Below are 25017 nucleotides of genomic sequence, written 5' to 3'. Positions count from 1 at the left end.
TTAACAAGTTTAAGTTCATGCAATGGGATTATAGTTATATATAGAATATTTATAAATATATATACACATGGAGAGGAAAAGGCAGGCAATGAGAAGAATAGAAATGGCTTCATTCTTTCGTGATTAGATTAACTGTAATAGGTTACTTCGTCTCGACTTATTTCCTAAACGTGGAAATTGGATCCCTGAGGTGTCTACATTCCGTTTTGTATATTATATTTTCAAAGTTACGTACCATTTAACTTTTATGTACGATCTCGATTCTGGTATAATATTGTTTAAACATCCCTAGTATACCGCGTAGGTTTTTTTTTTATTATTTTTTTTTTTTTTTATTTAACGTCATGTTTGTTGCCAATTAATATAGCATACCCATACACATAATCAAAATTTTCTGAGACTACGTTGACAAATTTGATTCACTATTTGTTTCCATTTCTTAAACATACTTATTACAGAAATTAAAAATCAGAATTAAGTATGGAATAAAATAATCATGTATTTATTATAAGAGATTTGTAACTAACTAGGCCACTTTAAACATGTAATTTTGGATCTAGCCTATGTTTGACAATTTTTAGGGAAATAGCCAAATGACTTATGTGATTTTTCTACAAATTCGTGGTTACGTTTTGTATATTTCTACAAATTCTTATATTTTTCATACGAACTCGAAATTGAGTGATTTCAGATCCTACATATTCGTGGCGTCGAGATCTTCAAAAGTAGACTCATTGTGTTTGATGAAAAATTATGTTTAATGCATCATAGTTACGTTTCCATTTATTTTTTTGATAATTTCCAAAATTTCCAGTTATTTTCATATTTAAGGTAGTAACGTGATTTTTCTACATCTATGGTATTAAACATGATTTTTCATCAAACACAATGGATCTATTTTTGAAGATCTCGACGTCACGAATCCGTAGGATTTGAAATCACTTAATTTCGAGTTCATATGAGATAGATATTGTTTTTTGAAGTTTTTATGTAAAAAAATGTAGGAAAAAAGTAGGAGAGAGAAAATTACGAATTTATTAATAAATAAGGGTAAATCGGACCTTAATTATTGCCACGTAAACTTGTTGACTATTTCTCTAAAATTTGTGAAACATAGACTAAAAACAAAATTCATAATTTCATTTTGGCTATTTTGCTACACGGTATCCTTTATAAATAAAGTATTTGGAGACTAGTCTTCCACTGAGAAGTTATACGCATTTCAACTCCAATAGCGTCGTCCTTATATAGTCCCAAAACCACTTCAATTTATCGATTTATTTCCTAAACGTGGAAATTGGACCCCTGAGGTGGTACTAACATCTTTTCAGGTATTATCAATTATGTACTTTTAATTGTATACACTAACATATTGTACGTTACGTACGATGTTTGTTGTCACGCGTTGATGTTACTGTTTACCATATCTCTTATGTCTGACGTTGGACCATCACCAGTTCACCATACATACTGTTTACTGTAATATATTCTTTACAATTACTAATGACAAAAATGTACGTTGCTCAAAAGCTCAACATTATGTGAAAGATGTGTGGTTGCCTTCAATCGAAAGATATGTCTTATAATTGGCCATTAGCAATAGCGTATAATATGTATTTAATGTAGTTAATGACCATAAAAGGTGTGCAGTTCAAATCTGAACATCATGTGAAAAAATTGTCTGGTTACCCTGAATCAAAAGATAATCCGTGACCCTTCAAAAAAAAAAAAAGGAAAGATAATCCGTGACATATTCGACTTGTCAAAATATAGTGATAAATGGTCAATTTAAATGGTCCCAAACTATTTTGCTGGGCTGATTTATATCTATCTACTGCCTAAATGTGGTCCAGTGGATCCACGTGAAGCTTTTAGTGTTTTCTACACTAAACGCATGGCATGCACCTACTACTACTAGAGGGTTTAAGCCTACTCAAATATAGAATTTTTTTTTACATTAAAAAAAATCATCCGTGTAGTAAGGGATTTATACATCCGTCTGGTTTACTCATTGATAACTAGTCTTTCATTGCAATTACAAAAATAACACCTTACCTACAAATATATATACTAGGAAGGGATAGGTTGGTTATATGACTTCTTAATGAAGTTGTTCACGTGTAAAATAATGAGAGGTACGAAGCCACACAATACATACAATTAACATACGTCGTTGATACTAAGTTATTCATTACTTTTTGAGTTTGGAATAGAATACTGATCTTCATTATGTCTGGATCATGAATATAATAATTTTCTAGTACACTCTTGTCGTTTCCTTTACTTGACTTGATTCCACGTTCTTAGACAGAAAACCCAACATCAACGGAAAAACACTTCCAGTTAATAATCTCCTTATCTTCAAAGAACACGTGTAGTTATTCTAACGATAATATCGTGCTGTATGTATTTGGCCCTAGTATTTTGCTCCACTCGTATAATTGTCTGGCTGAGCGAGCAGGGTACCAAAATCATGATTTCTTTGTAATGCATTTTTCACGCTATTCTTACTAGTTACTACATTTATAATTTTTTTTTTGCTAAAAAGTTAATTTACGTAACATAGGTGATCATATTAATCGGCCGTACAGATTTTTATTTAGGCGAATTAGTAATGTAGTCAATCTCAAATTTGGTTTTAAGAATTTGACCAACGTTTGGAAAATCATGTAATTTACCCATTTACAAAAATAAACTGATCGAAAATGTTGGAAATACCCTTAGTAACATAAGACATAAAAACTAACCACTATTCAACGTTTCAGTCAGCCAAAATTAAAAGTCAATTAAATCAGTTAAAAATTTCATAGTCCACGCTTGAGATTCAAATTAAAAAAATGAAACATAAAAAATTAAATGACGAATATTTGAAAATAAAATCTCAATTTCGTGATTCCCTCGGTTTCAAAATGGCACAAACATAAAAGATATTAATTACTCACATTTTATTTTATTTCTAAAAAATCAATATTAAAAAGATTTCTCTCAAATCGCAAATCATTTCTTCCTCAAACTCTGTTAAAGTATCATGGAGTTCTATCTTAAAACCAATTGGTCATAGAAAGTAATTCATGACCTTTATAAGGAGTACAAAAGATACATATTCTGTCGATGTGAGACTTTTTGATACACCCCCTCACGTCCAGGGTTGAACAACTGGTGCGTGAAATTTGTAAAAATGATTGGCCCAACATCGAGAATGAGTTTGATTCTGATACCATGCTAAAATATCATGGAATTTCATCTTAAAACCAATTGGTCATAGGAGGAGTAATTTATGACATTTATAAGGAGCACAAATGATACATTTTCGGTCGATGTTGGAATTTTTGATACCACACAATTTTTCAATGTCAATTTTCTCTTTCATTTCTCTCTCATTTTTCTCTACCCCTGAATTCAGACAACATTTAGAAATAGCCATGGAGAGGATTAAAAAATAATATCAAATTATAATGGAACACTTAATAAACTTACGACCCAAATAAATAAATAAATCAATAATATAGTAAGCCTGTTGAATATATTATCCAACTACCCAATTACGCTAAATAAATTAGAGTTTTTTTCCGAGAAAATATAAATCATGATTAACAACAAGTTTAAGTTCATGCAATGGGATTATAGTTATATATAGAATTAATATTTAGAAATACCCATGGAGAGGAAAACGCAGGCAATAAGAAGAATAGCAATGGCTTCATGCTTTGAAACCGCCATGTCTGATTGTCCGATATCGGCAAGGCAAAGCAAAGTTAAGCAAAAATTTGAATATATAATGTTTATAATATTTGGAGACTAGTCTTCAGCTGATAAAAAATATGCATTTTAAAAAATATGTATTGAAAACTTGTTGACAAAATATATTAGATTTGTTAAGAAAGAGATGTTGTAACTTGTAGTTTACGTTATCTGCGTCTTTTATTTCTTTTTCCGGTTTTAGTTGTTTACCAAATTGTCCTTTGTAAGTTCCTTTAGTTCAGGGTTATTTTTGTCTTCTCTTATGCCTCGCTGGTACGAGCGTGTATGTATTTGAATTGTACTTTCCCCAATTTGAATCAATGAGAATTTTTCTTTTGTCTCCGTCTTCTTTGTTCATGCTGTGATCTGAGTTCATCGAGTTCATCGAAGCCGAAACGTGAAATGGTATCAGAGCGGTTTATTCCGCAAAATTTCTTGTAATCTCATTCTTTCAAAATTCTTCTCTTCTCCGTTCTTTTTCCTTCTTCAATCGATTACAATGTCTGGTGAAGAAGCTTTGAGCGGCGATTTCTCGGCGACTGGCGTCGCATCTCGGAAAGCTCTGTCCAATGAGCCGATTGATCCTTACTTTTTGCATCATACTGACTCGCCGGGAATGGTCTTGGTGACTCAACACATGAATGGCGAGAACTACCACTTTTGGAGCCGATCGATGAAGATGGCTCTCCAGATCAAGAATAAGCTAGGGTTCATAGATGGATCCATCAAGAAGCCTGACGATTCTGATCTTAATCTCCTCAATTCATGGATGAGAAACAACAATATCGTCATTGCTTGGATTCTAAACTCTTGCACAAAAGAAATTTCATCAAGCGTAGCCTATGGAGACTCCGCGATGGATATCTGGAAGGATCTGCAGGAGCGTTATGAACAAGGCAATGGATCAAGAATCTTTGAGCTGAGGAGAGAAATCATGAGCCTGGTTCAAGATCAGAAGTATGTAAGTGTCTACTACACCAAACTCAAGACTCTATGGGAAGAGCTCAACAATTACAGACCAATTTGCGCTTGTACCTGTGGAGGATCCAAAGAATTGCTCAATTTCATGCATAATGAGTATGTCATGAAGTTCTTGATGGGGCTGAATGACTCATTCAACACTGTAAGAGGTCAAATCCTTCTCCTAGAGCCTTTGCCGCCTATCAACAAGGTTTTCTCAATGGTGTGCCAAGATGAGAAGCAAAGATCCATCAGTGGTGATGTCTTCATCAACCAAGAACAGTCAAATCCGATGGCTATGGCACTGAATGACCAGAAGAAGGCAAACAAGAAAGATCGACTTGTGTGTACACATTGCAAGATGACAGGTCATACAGCTGACAAATGTTACAAGCTACACAGATATCCAACTGGATACAAACCAAAGCAAAAGTCTCAGGCAAATGTGGCAGAAGGAAGCGTTGTCAACCAAGAGACGAAGCCAGTGTCCAACTCTGCACCTCCAGTGAATCTCACCAATGATCAGATACACCAGATCATCAGCATGCTTTCCAACCAACTCACAGCACCGGTTCCTCCAGAAGATCATATTGATATCAATATGACATCCTTCCATGCAGGTTCTTGCTGTTTTAATAACAGTTCAGGCTGTATTGCTTGCTCTAAGACTAGTTAGATTATAGATTCAGGTGCTACAAGACACATTTGTGCAACTAAATCTCTTTTCCTCTGTTTGAAACCTTTGCGCAATTCTACTGTTACCTTACCTAACCACACGGTGATACCTGTTTTCTCTTATGGTGATATACTATTAAATGGGAACCTCATGCTCAGAAATGTGCTTTTTGTACCTGATTTCAAATTTAATTTGATATCAGTAAGCTATTTGACATCAGGTTCATCTATACATGTCATATTCTCAGATGATAATTGTGAATTACAGGATATGCTGACCAAGAGGAGGATTGGCAAGGCTAAATCTCATGAAGGATTGTATGTGCTAGAGAATATGCAGAATGCTCACGTCAACTCTCTCACAGCACAAACCTAGCATAACAGGCTAGGGCATCTTTCTTTTAAGAGATTAGATTTCCTTAAAAACAAACTTTCTTTCAGATCTTGTGATAAGAATATACCTTGTTATGTTTGTCCTCTTGCTAAGCAGCGTAGATTAGCCTTTCAATCTCACAATCGTCTTTCTGAAAATGTTTTTGACCTGATTCATTGTGACAGATGGGGTCCATACTTTGTAACCTCACATTCAGGTTTTTGTTTTTTCCTTACTCTCGTTGACGATTGTAGTAGATTCTGTTGGATATACCTGTTGCGCAATAAATCTGATGTTCACAAGATAATCCCTCATTTTTGTGCTATGATCACAAATCAATTTTCTTGCACTATTAAACAGTTTAGATCTGACAATGGGAAGGAATTAATTTTTGCTGATTTCTTTGGCAAGCTAGGTGTTTTACATCAGTTTTCTTGTGTTGAAACCCCTCAGCAAACACTTATTAAATGTTGAGAGGAAACACCAACACTTATTAAATGTTGCTAGAAGTCTGTTTTTTCAATCTCAAATTCCTATTTTATTTTGGTCTGAGTGTGTTATGACTGCAGTATATTTGATCAATCGGACTCCCACTCCTCTTTTAGCACACAAGTGTCCTTATGAGATTCTATATCACACTGCTGTGGATTATAATTCCATGCGAGTGTTTGGCTGTTTGGCCTTTGCATCAACATTGCAGTATCACAGAACCAAGTTTCAACCACGGGCAAGGAAGTGCATCTTTATAGGTTATCCACCAGGTGTAAAGGGGTACAGATTATTAGATCTCACCACAAGAGAAGTGTTTAACTCACATGATGTGATTTTTCATGAAAATATTTTCCCTTTTCACACTCTCAAAAATAATTTTGATATTGAAGATCCCTTTCCTGATATTGTTTTGCCTTTGCCTAACCTTGCTGATAATGATTGCATTTCTAAGCATGTTTGTGTAGACACAAGTCCTCACCTAGAATCACCTCAAACACATGGACCACATGGCACGGAGACTGATACACAATCAGCAATGCCACTTGACTCTCCACTTGAAACAGTTCGGGTCCCAACTGAAGATATTTGTATCAGACGCTCTGACAGGCCACGTGTCCCACCAACCAGACTTCGAGATTACCATTGCAACGTTGTTAACAACACATCAGGTGTACATGCTTCCACACCTCATCATATTTCAAAATTTTGTTGCTATGATAACTTGTCTAAGAAGTTTCAAGCTTACTCTCTTTCTGTTTCTGATCATTTTCAACCACAATTTTATCATCAAGCATGTAAATATCCTAACTAGATACAAGCTATGAATGATGAGTTGCAAGCCTTAGAGGCAAATAACACCTGGTCTATTGTCGATCTACCACCTGAAAAAAATTCTATTGGTTGTAGATGGATATACACCAATAAATTTAACTCGGATGGGACTCTAGCAAGACATAAAGCTCGTTTAGTGGCTAAAGGTTACAATCAAAGAGAAGGCATTGACTTTGTTGATATATACCTTCTCCCCTGTTTCCAAGCTAACCACTGTTAAAGTTCTTCTTGCTCTTTCTGCCTCTCAAAATTGGTTTTTAGTTCAATTAGACATTAATAATGTCTTTTTGAATGGTGATTTGTTTAAGGAGGTCCATATGGACCTACCAATGGGATATGGAAATCAGAGGGAGCAAGGGAAAGGTAAACGCAAAAGAGTGTGTAAATTACACAAATCCATATATGGATTGAAACAAGCCTCGAGACAATGGAATCTTACGTTCACCCAGGCGATTGTATCCTTTGGTTTCAGTCAGTCCAAATCTGATTATTCTTTATTCACTCGTGGTAGTGGTAAAGATTTTGTGATCATTCTTTTATATGTGGATGATATTATTGTGGCAGGACCTAATCATGCGGTTATAAACAGTGTTAAGTCTTTTTTAAGTTCCAAGTTTAAGCTTCGTGACTTAGGTGCTTTGAAGTATTTTCTTGATCTTGAAATTGCTAGGTCCAGTACTGGTATTGTTATTAGTTAGAGGCAATATGCCTTACAGCTTTTGGAGGACTATGGTTTCTTGGATTCCAAGCCTGTGGCTACTCCTATGAATCCAAGGGCTAACCTTAACTCAAATGATGGCATCTTACTTGATGATGTCACTCATCATAAGAGTTTAGTTGGGCATCTTCTGTACTTGACCATATCTAGACCTGATATAACATATGCTGTTAATGCATTGAGTCAATTCTTACAAACTCCTCGGACTGTACACTTGCAGGCAGTTCATCATTTAATGGGGCGTGATTGCACGTCGAGGATGGTGGCGGCCATGTTCTTCAGACGACTTTCCCCCAAGTAGATCCGAGAGACGACCCCATGGCGGATTCTAGAGTTTCGAGACCCAATCCTTTTTCTGATCGAAGGGTTAAGGTCGTTCGATTGTCTAGAGCCGCCCGACTGAGGACTATCCGGACGAAGGCCGTACGGCCATCCTCGACTGATCGATCATGGACCGTTCGGCTACCAAGGACCGATTGGTCGTCCCCAACCAATCATCCGCTAGGGACCACTCGGTCGAGGACCGCTCGGCCATCCCCGACCAATCGGCCGCTAGGGACCTCTCGGTCGAGGACTGCAGCTATCCTAGACTAGTCGGCCTTCAGTCGGTTGGTTCTTGCTGGTCGTTCAGTCTTCGTCGATCGTTGTGTCGAAGACTATTTGACCACTGAGGATCGTCAGTCCGAGAAGCGTTCAGCCATCACGAGTTTGGCCATCAAAGTTCATCGACCGGGGAATGTTCAACTGGGGGGTGACGCTATTTGAGAGGTGAGCCAGGCTTTTGATGCCCAAGACGACTTTATGCCGAATGACGAGCACGACAATAACAGGGATGATAGTGGTCACGGGACTCGTCGGGCGCGGAAAAGCCTCGTTGCGTGGGAACTAGCTATGACACTATCTTTCTCAGCCATTGGGTCGATGGCGCCGGACAGTTTTGATTGTTCGGGAGTGGATTTGAGGAGCACGATCTCACTACCAGAATTTTGCAATTTGAGGAAGCGCTACAAAATTCCTTCATTTATCGACATTCTTTAGAGTTGTAGATGGATCTCGAACCTCAACTTTGAACTGAACATAGCTCTATCCAATACTTTATGCGATACGTCGTTCATGATTGACAAGGTAGGTTACTTTTTCATTTTAGTAACGTGAGTATGGGACGAGGAGCTCATTCAGAGGGTTTTCACTCTGGATATTGCATGTATGATCTTTAAGATTATCCTATTCAATAGCCACATAGCAATAAAATCATCTGGCGGGGATGAGATTTTGGTCATTTGAAATTTGTAAGCTGATACGGAAGGCTAAGATCTACACAATGTGGAAATTGTTCATGCGTTCATAAGTCTACCTCTTTATGGGTGTGTCTTTGGAAGATGACTCAAAACTATGTTTGAGTGTTTCGAGTCAAACAACTAACTCAGATGTCTCTTATATTCGTAGGATTGCACATAGTTGGTTCTCCTTATTTTTTGCACAAGCTCTTTCTAGGGTATTTTGGTTTGCCCCTTGTTTGGGCGTTAGACTATCAGAATTTTTTGGGAATATTTATTGACGAGCTTTTCATAGTGGCTTATGAGGGAAGAATGAAGGTGTGAAGATCGTGTCGCAAATGAAATTCGTCGTCTTATGTGCTTTTGTAGTCGAGCAGACTTGGGAGCAAAAAAATAGTATTTTTCACGACAAGAGTGGCGAGAGTTCTTGTCAATGGTGGATTTAGATATGTGTGAATTTGTGAAGGTTATGGAGTTGAGTTTGTTGACAGCCGATGCATCAATCATCAATCTTAGTCTTACCACGCGTCTATATAATTGTGGCGCAAACAACATCACATAATTATATAAAAATAAAGCTTAATACGGTCGTTGGAGCTAAAGCTTGCAAATGGACGCACTCAATGAAGGATGGCGTAAGGTCTGGAATCAACCCGATGCTAAAGTGATTGGGATGCGTGTTCATATTAGTCCTCATGTCTTAATTGGAGTTATCACTACCTTGAAAAAGTGTCTGATCTTAATTTATTCTACTCGATAATTGTGTTTTGTGTCGGATTCCTAGAGCTCGTAATGAACCTTATAATTGGGCCACAAAGCTCGGTGTTTTGATATAAAATTTTGATTTTGGAATAAAAAAAGAGAACTTTGATAAAGGCTATACACCTGAGAGCCTTTTATCACAAAACACTACCCTATGTATCAAGCCTATGTATCAAGCAGGGATTAAAATCTCGTGCGAGATAGGGGTATCTCGCACGAGATCTCGCATTTTTAAGAAGCGCGAGAGGGGTACGTGAATATATCGCGAAGTGTATTAAATCTCGTGAAATCTCTTCATATTTCTCGCGTCTCCCTCGATCTCGCACGAGATCTTCATTTGCCTTCCGTCGGATGTTCATTTCTGCTCAAATCTCGCCGTTTTCCGCTATTTCCGCGAGGTAAGTGTTCAGGTCTTATTTTTAATTTTTTTAGTTGATTTTTGAATGGATTTTCCGCCGGTTTAGACTTTATATGTTGATTTTTAATGGTTGTTAATGAAATTATGAGTACGAATTTAAATATTTATTTTGTTGATCTAGATGTAATTTGTAATTAATTTGATCTAAATGTGTATTGATTTTTACTCTAATTAGAATTCTGTGTGAAATGTTGAAAATTTTATTTTAAAATTTAATTTTTTGTGTATCATAAATTTAAACAAAATCATAATTTAAAAGTTGTTTAAATACCTCACGAAGTACTCTTTTTTGGGCGGTATATCCCGCGGAATGCGGTTTACCACACGGTATGAGATACCCCGAACATTCATCAAATACCACGGGATACCACGATACAAGACGAGATACCCCAAAAATTAGAAGTGCGATACGACCGCGAGATGAGAGATTTTAATCATTGGTATCAAGTATCTAAAAAAAAGGGAAAAGAACACATCTATACTTTATGTTTTAGTGAAAGGTCGAGTTTAACTTTTGGTTTTCAAAAATGTCGATTTCATACCATCTGTTTAACTAAAATGACAAAATTATACCATGAAATGCATAACAGTGGCATAAATCTCTATTTCATTGATATTAACTCTTATATAAGAAAAACCGAATCAAATACAATAAGTAACCTAACTTCCGAATTCTCAATTTTGAGATAAAATAGCGTTAAATTGAAATTAAATAATAAAATTCATATCTCTCCATAGATGATTTAATTCTGTGTTCAAATTGAACCTCTAAATCATGGATTCTCTGTTCGAATCTGTGATTTTGATGATTATCAACTGTCGATTTTTATCCATTTGCCTCTTTATGTGTTCTTCACGATTAAGAGACCGTTGTTTACTTTTTAGTTTTTAAATAAAGTACATATATGGCGCGAATGAATAAAGATAATTGATGTTTACATATAAATATTATAGTTAACGTCAATGAAAATTCAAGAAAAAGAATATCCGTGACACTGTTGTCTATTTCAGGGTATAATTTCGTCGTTCTAATTAAACAGAATGTATGAACTCGATATTTTTGAAAACATAAATTAAACTTGACATTTCAAAAAAAAAAAAAAAAAAACTCTACACGTACCCACTTGAGAAGTCCAAATTACCTTTAAGCGAAAAAAATTTCACCCAATTTACCTCTCTCTTTTTCTTTGTGAGTTTAGGTTTAGTAAAGGGTTATGGTGAGCAAGTGATCGGATTGGAGAGTAGAAGCAGGAATGGATTCCGAGATAGCGCAGCAGAGGTGGGAGGCGGAGAACAGCATAGGGAGCGAGGCGGACGCGATATTCTTCTACGACGAGGCTTTGCAGAGCAAGTTCCAGCAGGAGAAGCCGTGGAGCAACGACCCTCACTTCTTCAAGCGCGTGCGGATCTCCGCCCTGGCCCTGCTGAAGATGGTGGTCCACGCGCGCTCCGGCGGCACCATCGAGGTTATGGGCCTCATGCAGGGCAAGACCGACGGCGACTCCATCATCGTCATGGACGCCTTCGCTCTCCCCGTCGAGGGCACCGAGACCCGCGTCAACGCCCAGGCCGACGCCTACGAGTACATGGTCGACTATTCCCAGACCAACAAGCAGGTTCATTTCTGCTTCTCTACTCTACTCGCTCATTACGCTTCAGTCACATCGAATTACAGTCCTCTCTGTATGTGTGTGTGATTGTAATCCAGGCTGGGCGGTTGGAGAATGTGGTGGGTTGGTACCATTCTCACCCGGGATACGGCTGTTGGCTTTCGGGTATCGACGTTTCGACGCAGATGCTGAACCAGCAATACCAGGAGCCCTTTTTGGCGGTCGTCATCGATCCAACCAGGACCGTCTCCGCCGGAAAAGTGGAGATCGGAGCCTTCAGGACCTACCCGGAAGGGTATAAGCCCCCGGACGATCCCGTCTCCGAGTACCAGACCATCCCTCTCAACAAGATCGAAGACTTTGGTGTTCACTGTAAACAGGTCGGTTTTTTGCCTGCTTTTTTTTTTAATAGTCTGTTGTTGTGTAAACCTTGGGTCTGTTTTTATTATGCAGTACTATTCTTTGGACATCAGTTACTTCAAGTCGTCTCTAGATAGCCACCTTTTGGATCTTCTGTGGAACAAGTACTGGGTGAACACTCTCTCTTCTTCTCCCTTATTGGGTAATGGAGACTATGTTGCCGGGCAAATTTCTGATCTCGGTATGTGTAAAAGTGTTACAAGCTTTATGATCCTTATTTTCAGTTCTAGACTTCAAGTAAACGCATTGTTTTCTTTCTGATATCGTGCAGCTGAAAAGCTGGAGCAAGCCGAGAATCATTTGTCTCATTCCCGCTTCGGTCCACTGATATCGCCCCCTCAACGGAAGAAAGAGGTAATTTTTTCCACATGTTGATCTCCACTTTTATCCTTAGTTGGAGTACTTTGAACCTGAATTGAACATCTGCCTTGTTTTTTGGCGGACTGAAAAACTGTTGAGAGTTTCAAAGTGAGTACAAGACTAACAACGAATCACAGAGTGGGTTCATGTAATCCACCCAATCTGCGACGATTGTATCAGTAACAGCAAATAGTGACGGTAAAATAAAAACAAGATCGATACACCCAAGTTTCCCGATGAGCTCAGCTCTGTAAATGAAAATCTCTCTCAACAGTGAAGCAGACAATCTTAGCACACTGTGCCACCTCAGCCTAGAACTAGCTTTCTCTTCTCCCAAAAAAGGATACTACACAAGTATCCTCTATCTCTTTGTTAATAATTCCCACACCACACTTTGGTGAATTAGATTGGAGGTCATCGAGTATCATCAAGTTTTTATTTGATCTTTGTGAGCACTTACACACGAGTAATAATGTATGTTTGGACTTCGTATGAACTACAAGGGTGTGAGAAAAATAGTTTTTTTTTTTTTTGGTTCCTATACCCACGTACGCAAGCATAGTCCTAAATGCCTGTCACTATGGACAATAACATGTATTGATGCCGACAAGTAGAGAATTGCTCTTTATCCTATTTCACTGTTAGCACTTCCAAAGCCCTTAATTGCACGAACTTGTTATCTCTATTAGCAAATACTATTTAGGGTTATAGTTACGTAGCACTTACTTTTGGAGCTGAGACGGAATAGTTCATATGCCTCAGCCTATTGAAGGTGTAGGAAATTAGCGTATGTTCATCTTTCGCCCGCAAATCCACACGTGGTTTTTGAAATGCCTTTGGCAGGGCAGAACTATCATATAATCATACACATTATGTGGTTTGGATTTTGCTTCTGCTTGATTTTCCCAACTTTGTTTGCAGTCATTTTCTTTTTTTAGAAACAAAATTATAGTAAATAAAGACATAAAGAATTCAAGAATAGAGAGTGGTTAGACCATCCCCCCTATGTACGGGGGATCGGTTCGGTTTGTGGGCCGATTTCTTTTGTTCGATTCGGTTCAAACCAACTGCGGTTTTAGCGAGGTTTTTTTTCTGTTCTGTCAAATATGTCGATTTGAATGTCATTATAACTATGTCCGGATCATATAGAAGTTTTAATTGTGAACATTTGATGTTTCTCAACAGTCAGACACACTTACTTTAACTTGATTAACTCCATTGTCCCATTAATCAGACACACTTCCTTAGTGGAACCCGTCTGCTGTGAACTTAAGCTCTGACAAATTCCTGTAAAATCTCTTGGGCTGGAATTGAGTACATTTTCTTGTCTTGAGGAAATACAATCTCAATAAACCATGTCAAACATGATCACCTTCCCGGTCCTCGAGCTAACATTGGGAAAATTCTTTACTTGCAGGAGGAATCACCGCTGGCAAAAATAAACCGCGATAGCGCAAAAATAACTGTGGAGCAAGTGCACGGCCTAATGTCACAGGTACGTGTTCCATCTCCGATACTCGACAAATATTCTGTTTCTCGACCTATAGATTGTCTTCTCCGTAATGTTTCTGTTTCTGTTTCAAACTCAGGTGATCAAGGACACGTTGTTCAACTCCGTCCCTCGGCCCAGTAGATCCCGAGCTGAACCGTCTGACCCCGAACCCATGATTGAGAGCTGAGCGAGCTTTATCGCGCCTCTATCTTTGGATCAATTGATGAAAACTTGTGTTCATTTTTGTTTCTAGTCTTGAATCTTTACAAGAGGCTACTACTAATCTGAAATCTGATCTCGGTTTATTTCCATCACACTGAGCCGATATGTCTATGAACCAGTTTGTTATCAGTATGTTACCTGAGCATCATGTTTGTTTTTTGGTATGTCTACCAATTTTGACAAACTTGATACTTGATGATGAAACCCTTTTGAGCATACTTGGTTTTTCTTATTGTCAGGCCAAAGAATATTAGTGTAGGTTTTATACCATTTTTGAAGTATGAAAATGATATTATTATTATTATTCCATTATATTATTTTTTTAGGTGATACTTCCGTACCATTCAAGCCCTAGAATTTACTTTTATCGCTTTATCGTTCTTACTAGGGTGGCGCCAAAAAAACGGTGAAACCGTAAACCGGATTGGACCGTTGATTTTTAGATTGTTGGTCTAGTTTTAAACGGTTTAAAATTTCACCGGTCTGGTCTGATTTGAACTTTTAAACGGTGCGGTCCGGTCTAAAAAATTTAAACCGCGGTTTAGACCGGATTTGACCGGTTAGTATTTAAATAAAAGAATTAATAAAAAAAAAAGAGATTTGTTAATAACTAGCCTTTTTCTACAGGGGATATTAAAATAATAGCCAAACTATGCATTTATTTGGGAATATAGCCAATATTAGCCCAGAGTCTCTAAAATACCCTTTCTCCAACTCCACCTGTCTCTCTCTCTCCCACATTTAATCCACTCTTTTCGTGAGCTCCATCTCCGCCGCCACAAAACTCTCCCCAAATCTCTCCTCCGATTTAACGATCAACGCCTTTACCGGAAAAACCACCGCATAGCTCCATCGAAGCGGACCAAATCATCGTCGGCGAAGAGAACTCTGACTCTAGATCTAGACAGAGAAGAGTGAAAGTGAATAGAGGAGGAGAGTTCGATCGAAATTGATCTCCTCAGCCAAGTCCGGCGACGGAGACGAGAAATTCACCAAGAAATAAACACACACGCTCTCTCCTTCACACAGAGCCGCAACGCAGAATTGTCGACCACCGTCGAGAATCAGCCTCCGCCGTCGGCGTCGGAGGAGGAGAACAACGACGAGTCAAAATCTGGAAGTTTACGGCGACGAGTCACAACCATTTTTCCCTCCTATCTTTCTTCCATCTCCGTCGCTCTCTCGTCTCCGTTTGATTTCTCTTATTTTTCAGATTCCGACGATTCGAATAACAATCTTTCCATTTCCAGTCACTCTTCTTTCTCGTGATTTCAATAAAAAGGTATATACATCTCTTCATTCTCTTGATTAATTCAATGATTTGGTCTCTCTTTCTTTCGATTTGTAAAGATCTAGGTTTTTTGTTTGTTTTATATATGTACGAACATGTATAACTGACCTCTTCTTTTTTAAATGAGTAATTTCATTTCCATGATTCGTAGATTTATTTATGAGAGTTTTTTTTTTTCTGACAGAACTATAAAATAAAAATATATATATCCACGCCGGCGACAACAATCGGAGAGTCATCATCGCGATCTCTGATAGCTTCACTTTCGGAATCGTGTTCGGTCTCCGATGAGACTCGTGCCATCGGTCTCAGAGCTGTTCGTAGCTGAAAGAATCCATCTCAGAGCTGTTCGATCTAGCCTTAAAATTTGTTTGATTCGCTAATCTGTTTGAACGCATTGATTGACTGAAGCTTTAATTTACTTCTATAGTTAATCTGATTAACTAACCTATAATCAAGCTAATTTTCACAAACTGTTGGTAAATATATTAGTTAATCTAGTTTACTAAGTTAGTTAACCTGATTAACTAACCTGGAATCAAGCTAATGTATAAATCGGTTGGTAAATATGTAAGTTAATCTAGTTTACTAAGTAAGTTAATCTGATCTGTTGGTAAATATGTTAGTTAATCTAGTTTACTAAGTAAGTTAACCTGATTAACTAACCTGGAATTAAGCAAATGTTTAAATCTGTTGGTAAATATGATAGTTAATCTAGTTTACTAAGTAAGTTAATCCGATTAACTAATCTAGAATCAAGTTAATCTTCAGGATCGGTTGGTAAATATGTATTCTATTTATACGTTGTTGTGGGGTTTAAAGCTTAGGTTATCCCTTCCGATCAACATTTCCTTCACCTTCCTCACCGCGAACTCTATCCCCACGCCGGCCATCGCGTCCTCCACCGCTTTGGTGGCGGCGATCGCCGCCGCTGCCTCCTCCGCCACCATCCTGGCGGCTCCGGAGCCAGAGCCAATGGTCAAGGCTTGGAGAACCTCGTCGAGCTGCTGGCCGCAGCGATCGCCGGTGCGGTCGATGCGGTCGAAGCGCTCGTCGGCGGCTGATCTTCTCCATCTTCTGCGTGAGTTTGTAGTTCTTATAGACGTTGTAGCGGTTTGAACGGAGAGCCGTGTCGACGAGCTCGAGACCTTCGCGGAGGGTTTCGGAGAACCTGTCGAGCTGAGATTGCCGGAACTCCGCTCGACGCCGGAGAACTTGATCTCCTGTATGATTGGGAAGGTCTTAGCGATGGAGGCGTGGAAGTTCTCGACGACGGACTTGCGGAAGTAGGATTTACTGTTATATTTACCATAGAAACGAATGATTTACTCAATGGTTAATATGATTTACTATCGGATTTTTAGTTCTCGATTGTTCACGGAAATAATTAGTAAATCGTATTTACTGTTAGATTAACTAGTCATATTTACCATAGAAACGAACGATTTACTCAATGGTTAATATGATTTACTGTCGGATTTTTAGTCCACGATTGTTCACGGAAACAATTAGTAAATCGTATTTACTGTTAGATTAACTAGTCATATTTACCATAGAAACGAATGACTTACTCAATGGTTAATATTATTTACTGTCGAATTGTTAGTCCTCGATTGTTCACGGAAATAATTAGTAAATCATATTTACCGTTAGATTAACTAGTCATCATCTTTGATACTTTTCTTGTTAGATTAACTACAAAATGTTACGGTAAATAAAATTTACTTTTGTTCTTGTTATGGTAAATAAGATTTAATGTTGTTATTATTACGGTAAATAAAATTTATTGTTTTCTTGTTACGGTAAATAAGATTTACTATTGTTCTTGTTACGGTAAATAAGATTTACTATTATTCTTGTTACGACAAATAAGATTTAATGTAGTTTTTGTTATTGTTAATTAGATTTACTAATTTTTTTGTTATGAATGATATTATTTACTATGATAGTTAATAATATTAACCTAAGGGTATAATTGGAATATTGTAATGTTGTCATGATAAATTGGCTATTTTCCTAAATATGTTAATAGTTTGGCTATAATTTTAAAGTAGGGGTGTCATTTTGGCTAATTCTTTAGCCGGTCCGTTAAAATAAAACGGTTTAAAACGGTCCAGTTTAAAATGATCTAAAATGGTCCGAAACGGTTTAAATCAGACTGGATCATTTTAATCGGTTTGGTCCGGTCCGATTTTTTTTTCTTATTTAGTTCGGTCCGATTTAATTTCTTTTAAACCGGTTCGATTTGATTTTTGACCGATTTTAGACCGAACCGGACCGTGCACACCCTTATTTCTTACTTCTTACTAGGCTTATTTTAATCAGCATAATAAATTGTGGTTTTTCATTGTTATTTTCCAAAAAGATCGTCACGCTTAAGATAGTTCCAAAACAGTACTAAAAAGCTAAAAGGGCTTCTTAAGAGCCAGAGATTGTTTCTATACAGAATAAAAAGCTTATCTTAATTTTTTTTTAAACATGTTATCTTTAAATTATTTAGAAATGCTTTCAAAGTGGAATGCACTTAGCTATCCCATAAAAAAATAAATAAATAAATAAAGGGTGAGGTGTGCACTTTACTTGCATCACAAAGCCAATAAGGGGACACTCAAGTTCATGCTACTATGTTAGAATAAGAATAAAGTATGTTTATTCACTGAACTCACTTCATCCCCTAGGATTGAAGTAGACAATGAATGATTGAGAGACTAAACCCCCCCAAAACACATACCAAACCAATAAATCAATAAATGCAGAGATATACATGCATGTGTTATATATACAACTGAAAAAGGAGAGACAAGTATGGTGATGATTCACATGAAGATGAGCAAAAACCTCGTGGGTCTTTCTTCTTTTTTAGGTATACAGATTACAATCATGTAATGTAGATGCCCAAAAAAAAAGTGCCATTTTCCTTTGCTGCCATATCCTCCACCCACTAAATTAAAAAGAAAAAAAAATACTAGTAAAGCCCAAGTTATGTCACTTTTCTTTCAGCCAAGGAGATCAACGAAAATCACAAAACAAAACAAAAACAAACCTCTCACTTTTCACCATCTTTAGTGGGTTTTTTGTGGACTCTTTGAAGAAATCATGCCCTTCGTGACCTTTTTCTTTACCACCCCAACACCTCTCTCTCTCTCTCCCTCTCTCTCTCTCTCTCTCTCTCTCTCTCTCTCTCACTTTCTGCCTTCCCATCATTTTGTTCCATTAGATTCTTAGAAGATAACAAAAAGTATTGCTCATCCCCCTAAAATGGTCCTCTCTCTAACACATCTCTCTCTCTCATATAGGCCTTGACCTCTTAAATATGTAACTTTTGAGGCCTTTTTTGTGCGTAGCAATTCCACGTGTGAGTGACAATCCTCCACTAATCTCTTTAGAGGAGCTTATTACTATGGGACGACATTTGAGAGCACTCCTCGTTGTACTTAGTTTTAGTTATAAGAGTGAAGTGAACGGATGGTATATATATTTCATATATTATATAATATATAAAATTATAGCAGTTGGGAAAGAGACGTTCATTGCTAAGCAAGATAGCAGACCAATATTGACTCTATATAACTCACCTACCCATCAAGTGGTAGTAATTTTTATTTTTTATTTTTATCAGAACATGGTAGTATTTATTATTACTACATTACCGTATATATTTCTCTTGATTTTGCATTTCTGTCTCTGGATTTTCTCCTCCTATCTTTTTTCTTCCAAGTGCTTTTCTTTGTAGCCTCTGAGTCCCAATAATTGAATGTCCACTCAAAAAATTATAATTATACGTTTGAACAATTCCTTCTTTGTACTATGATACTCTATACGAGATAACCATTGAAGACTGTACAGCAGATTAACACATTAACTAACAAGCGGTCGTTTGCAATGTTTTTTTCCCCACAATTTATCGTATAAATTTTAGAATTTAGTGTCAACTCTTCAAAAGCTACAAAGCGTTAACTTTTTGTTTAAGAAATTTGAAAGGCCAATTGGGGATTAATATTTTGTTTTGTTTTGTAGTATATTAACATTACTTTGTTTTATTGATAAATTGTTTTGTTATATATTGTAAATTTAAATTACTTAAAGTAACATACAATATTTTATAATGGTGTGTGTTCATATGTTTCTAAAAATAATTATTATTTTATTATATAGTTTATATAAAACATTTCAATCATTCTCTTACTATATGTTTTAAATAATATATAGTATTATAAAGTTACATTTCAAACTATATAGCATTGTGTTAGAAATCTCGTTTGCATTTCAAACTTACTTTCATTATATAGTCTGTATACAAATTTAAAATGAAATATTTCAAGCAGTACTCTTGATTTTCTTATTTTTAATATTATTTTTTTTTGCTAATTGTGTGTAAGAAATCGCTTTTATGATTTTAATACAAATTTACATGGAACAAAAAACAAAACAAAAATTCAAACTTCCAAACTAAAGATCTTCATATGCCAGGGTATTTAGACTTGAAAATAAGTACGTCTTACAGGAAGAATTTGACCACCTCATAATCTAGTTCTTGGTGTTGCGTGTACTCTTGAAATGTCTAATTTTCAAGGTCCCAAATGTAAAAAATAATAATAATAATAATCTAGATAGCTTAGAAGTTAGAACAACTCAACTTCAAGCTTCAATGAGAACTTTCTTGTGTCTCATTGTACTTGTAAAACTCAATAATTGCCATACTAGACCAGACTAGCTCCTATAATTAATACGCAAGACCTTCTTCAATAATAAGCATAGTTTTCGTTGCAAAAAAGAATGTTTGTATATAATATATAATCAAAATCAAATACATGTGTATGAATATGTTGAAGTTGCCACGAATAAAGGGTGTCCTATTATAAAGTCAACTATTGAAATTCGAAGGGCCTCTTATCTATGATTAGTCCACTCCTCCATTATTGCGTTCTTTGAGTCAATAATTTAGCCATAAAAAAAATAAAAAATTAAAAAAATTAAAAAAAAAAAAAGAGATGAAGAGTCAATGTTTGCGACTGTGGCATTTGCTCTTCGTAATTGTTGAACCACTAAAAGTGGAAAAGTTCGAGATGCGAATGTAATATTTGAAGTGAAAGTTTAGACGTTGTTTAAGTTATTTTAGAGAGAAAAAAAATAAGTTGGATTGTTTAAGTCCACAATCAACAGCAAATTTGAATGATCTTGCAATACCAATTCCCATCTATGTGTTTGGGATATTGTATCGATTAATCAAAGTTAATTTTCACGTACGCTAAAGTGATAACGCCAAAAAATAACCAACTATTCAATTTTCGTTTGAGATATTTTTTAGACGTCTCAAATCATATTTTGATCACGCATCTATTTGTTCATTGCTTTCTTCGTAATAACTATTCTCGTTACTGAAAATAGCTAATGTTTGTTTGTGTCTATTTATCAATTTGTTGACTAATATACCAAAATAATTGTAATACAAACTATATAATAATTGATAAGGATTCGGCTTGACTACAAATTTAAGGCTGTAACTTAAAATAACCAACTTTCTTAAATAAGTTTTTTTAACATAACTAACGAGATTTGAAACTCATATATAAAAATTAAGACAAATATATTTTATGACAATAGAGAAAAAAAATAATAAAAATGGAAGACAATCGAATATTCTTTTTTATGTTAACAACATAGTAATTAATAAGTTGGAAATAAAACACTTTTTAAAGGGAAATAAAACAATTATTGGTGATAAAGATTGTTGATGTGATATATTACCTTCATTTTAGTGTATACCTTGAGTTTTATGCTATGATGGTGCATAACCATTAATATTCGCCTAAAATACATTATTATTGAAATCGTCTTCGATTTTTTTTTTAATTTCTTTCTTCAATCGTTTATTTTGATTCAGTCCCTATTTTAGGGTTAGTCTTTGATGCCCTTAGACTAACATAGCCAACCAACCAAGCTTGCACATGCATTTTGCAAGAGCCTAGTCTAACATCCCATATGAATTGACCTTTCTTTCCTCACACAAGAATCTTTTTTTCTTCTTTTCTTTTCATGATGCAGAATAAAGCATTGGTACCTAAAGAATTGGAGGCTTACTAGGTGTTCAAATTTTATGCAATTTCAAATAATTTTCATGGCATCTTTGTTCTCCACCTTTCTTTATTTGCATCATCATACTTTACACTTCTATTTATGTTCATTCAATTTTTCCTTGTGTATAGGGTCTAATCTAAAGGGTGATTTCCTTGGGTTGTAAACGAAGTAGGTGGGCCAAGGCTGAATATATCAAAAAAAAAAAAAAAACCATGGACCATTTCCTAATACACTGTATTACGTGATTAAATACTCCTTCAATTATGCAAGGGGTTCTTTTTCTTCTTATTACTTTTAGTGGGAATATATATGTTCCTAAATGTCCTCAATTTACATGTCATCTTGTATGTAGAGCATTGCTTGCGAATTGTAACCACTACTTGTCTCTACCTTGTGGAACTGAACTCTTGAGAAAGAGTATCAGAATTCAGGTTACAACTTGCAATACCTCAAAGGTAGTGTACCAAAGATTTTATTTAAATCATGGCAAAAAGAGACCTTTCGCAAAAGCTATTTGGAGGCTTCCTCAAATGGACCATGATACATCATTTTTTTCCGTGGCTTTTTGAAAATTATGTGACAGTATTCGAGCAATTCAATATAAATGACACATATATATCTTGTGTTATAATGAAATGTCGAGTTTATTTTGATTTTTAAAAAAGTCGAATTCATATAATCTGTTTAACTAAAATGACGAAATTATATCCTAAAATAGATATTTTAGTAAAAATATATAGTTTTGAACTTTGCTTTTATGTTTTTTTTTTTTGTCTATATACACTTAGTCATAAATTTAAACATTTAATTATTAAATCTATCTTATATAAATAAAGTGATATATCCATCATCCCGGTTTAGATTTTTACTAAAACTACACATTCAGTTGTGTTAATTATCGGACTATTGTGAGCAAAACAAAAAACCGAATAGTCGGTCAAACGAACCGAACCGAATTTTTGGCGCCACGTCAGCAACCGACAATTCGGTTCGGTTAACCAAAATCGAATTTAAGAACCAGTTCAGTTATCGATTTTGAAAAATATTAAATTCGAATAATCGGAACCGAACCGAATTATATAATAACTAATTATGTAAAATGACATATTGAAAGTCTAGTCTGGTGGTAAGGGAAGTTAGTCCCTCATTGTGCAACTTGGTTGCGAATCCTGGCTTATACATCTATGTTAATATTTAATATAGCCAACATTTCTAATAAAATTGAACATGAAATTTTGAGATTCGTGCTTAAATAAGTACCTCATCTGCTAGGCTATCAGAAAATTTGTGTCAAGCAGCAACATAAATAATATATATCGGTTAATAACCGAATCAATTAGTTAACCGAAATTCGGTTTTAGTTCAAATTGGACCTGTTTCGATTTTGGTTTTTGAAAACTAAAATTCAATTTCGGTCCAAAATTTTGTTAAAAATCAAACTGAACCGATTCGGTTTCACCTCTAATTATGAATCAAGTAAAAACTAACCTCTCCATTAAAAATACCAGGTTTGCCATACCATATAGCCCCCTCATTTTGGGAAGCGATTGTAGCCAATTCTAAATCAAGCACGTATCGAAGTCCTATGAATTTTGTTTTATCATCACCGTTTCTAGGGTACAAAGTCAATGAGGAATTCCAAGCCAAAGGATCTCAATCTTAGTTGTACTAATTTGACCATCTTATCTTCATGTTATTCTTCGGGATTATGTGTCACCGAGCGGTGAGATGCACAAATAAGAGACGAAACTATAACAGAATATTGCATAAATATTATTTATAGTCATTATGATGTATTTATGCTTGTTGGTTGCGAGGATAGACTTTTGAAATCTAAAAGCCATTTACGAAAAGGAATTGTCACATAAATAAGGCATAAATACTCGATTACAAGCTTCCAAAACAAGTCAACAACATTACATTTCCGATCAAATGGTATAGTAGAATCTCAACATGGATTTTTATCAAGGGAAAAAAAAAATCATATTTGGCCTATAATAATAATTTTAAAAAAAAAAAAAAAATCTTATATCCATTCAGCTACATAATCAAAGTCTAACGATTGTAAGTTGGATCGTACTGGCCACTAATTAAGCTCTATGGTTCTTTTATATGTGTAAGATTATTGTTGTTTTGTATATACTAAATAGTTTATAATAGTTTCAACTATGTAACTAATGTAATGTCTCTACTTAATTGTTTTTGGATAAATGTGATACTTGTTAAGAAGAAATTAAATTATAACAGATATTTCGGTATAAATATATATATATATAAAAAAATATAATAAAATTGCTATATAACCAACTTTTCATTTATTGTAAATAAATCATCATGCGTTTTTATTAATATGGTCAAATTTACGTATTACTTAAAGAGGTATATACGAAACACTCGAATTATTCACTTGATGATACATAATCCGAATGTTTATTTACCTATAATTAACAAAAGGCTAGTTATTAGCAATTCACAAGCTTTTAGTAGCTTAGTTACTTAAAAAAATTATATTATTTATGTCCACAAAAAATATTATAAATGATGGTTCATTAATTTATGGGACGGTTTTTAACTTTATTATTTTTTAAGTTTATTAATTATTTTAATTTTATATTTGAGATGCAACCTTCTATGAAATTTCACTAATATTTTGCATAAAAAAATCTCATAACACATAGTTAGTTTTTTACATCATGCACTGGAATTAATTACCGAATTGAAACTTGAATTTTGAAAAATAGCCAAGATGTGATATATATTGCAAAATAGTCATAAATCAAAATAAACTGGATGGATTTGGTGACTTTACCAGTATTAACTACTAATTCAATAAATAAAGAAAAAAGAACTAAAACAAACATCTCATTTGACTTCCGAAATTGTAGAATCTTTTAAAAATCGAGAAAAATCACTTCTACACGAAAAAAAATATCAAATCAACTAGCAAAAGAAATTAACTTCATTATTTATTAAATATTAACTTCAACCCACCAAATTCGAAACTTAATATGGTTAAAATATGTTAATAACAACTTGAAAGTATATATCGGTTGTTATTAATTGTGAAAAAATAAGAGAGAACTTGAGGACAATGGATATTATCGACAATCACTAGTACAAAAAACAGCATTGGGTGCGACTTTTTTCGCACCTGAAAGTCAATTTTCGCACCTAAAAGTTCGCACCTAAAGGTCATGGGTGCGAAAATTCGCACCCGATGCTCATGACTTTTAGGTGCGACTTTTAGGTGCGGTTTTTCGCACCCATATTCGCACCCATAACTCAGAAAAGATGTGC

General features: G+C 35.4%; 2 protein-coding genes and 1 long non-coding RNA gene across 3 annotated transcripts; 2 read left to right on the top strand and 1 right to left on the bottom strand.

Moving 5' to 3' along the window:
• The first annotated feature begins 4240 nt into the window (after positions 1-4240).
• On the top strand, positions 4241-8091 carry LOC149390964 (uncharacterized). The gene is made up of 6 exons (XM_089619903.1): positions 4241-5321; positions 5598-5694; positions 5935-5966; positions 6319-6520; positions 7381-7435; positions 7789-8091. The coding sequence occupies exons 1-6, from the start codon at positions 4241-4243 to the stop codon at positions 8089-8091; spliced, it is 1770 nt and encodes a 589-aa protein (XP_089476029.1).
• Positions 8092-11405: 3314 nt separating this feature from the next.
• Positions 11406-14508, top strand: LOC149390963 (COP9 signalosome complex subunit 5b-like). The gene is made up of 6 exons (XM_089620990.1): positions 11406-11863; positions 11956-12237; positions 12311-12458; positions 12549-12631; positions 14055-14132; positions 14227-14508. Exons 1-6 carry the CDS (start codon positions 11501-11503, stop codon positions 14314-14316), a joined length of 1044 nt encoding a protein of 347 aa, XP_089477116.1. The 5' UTR covers positions 11406-11500; the 3' UTR covers positions 14317-14508.
• Positions 14509-18244: 3736 nt separating this feature from the next.
• On the bottom strand, positions 18245-19068 carry LOC149390962 (uncharacterized). Its single transcript, XR_016300335.1, has 2 exons — positions 18686-19068; positions 18245-18583 (listed from the first exon to the last, which is right to left on the bottom strand). It is a non-coding gene; the product is annotated as an uncharacterized LOC149390962 (long non-coding RNA).
• Positions 19069-25017: the final 5949 nt, after the last annotated feature.

This window comes from Urtica dioica, chromosome 7 (assembly GCF_054948205.1).
Source record: "Urtica dioica subsp. dioica isolate 48M chromosome 7, U.dioica_male_clone48M_v1_H2, whole genome shotgun sequence".
Classification (NCBI taxonomy): domain Eukaryota; kingdom Viridiplantae; phylum Streptophyta; class Magnoliopsida; order Rosales; family Urticaceae; genus Urtica; species Urtica dioica.
Note: the sequence above shows the minus strand (reverse complement) of the source record. Positions and strands in the feature narration are given on the sequence as shown.

Bases quoted from the DNA above. Each gene is read 5' to 3' on its own strand.
- LOC149390964 (XM_089619903.1), top strand. From the start codon at position 4,241: ATGTCTGGTGAAGAAGCTTTGAGCGGCGATTTCTCGGCGACTGGCGTC. The intron at 5,695-5,934 runs GTATGTGCTAGA...TCATTGTGACAG, and splicing joins GCTAAATCTCATGAAGGATT to ATGGGGTCCATACTTTGTAA. The intron at 6,521-7,380 runs GTACAGATTATT...GATTTGTTTAAG, and splicing joins TATCCACCAGGTGTAAAGGG to GAGGTCCATATGGACCTACC.
- LOC149390963 (XM_089620990.1), top strand. From the start codon at position 11,501: ATGGATTCCGAGATAGCGCAGCAGAGGTGGGAGGCGGAGAACAGCATA. The intron at 11,864-11,955 runs GTTCATTTCTGC...ATTGTAATCCAG, and splicing joins ATTCCCAGACCAACAAGCAG to GCTGGGCGGTTGGAGAATGT. The intron at 14,133-14,226 runs GTACGTGTTCCA...TTTCAAACTCAG, and splicing joins TGCACGGCCTAATGTCACAG to GTGATCAAGGACACGTTGTT.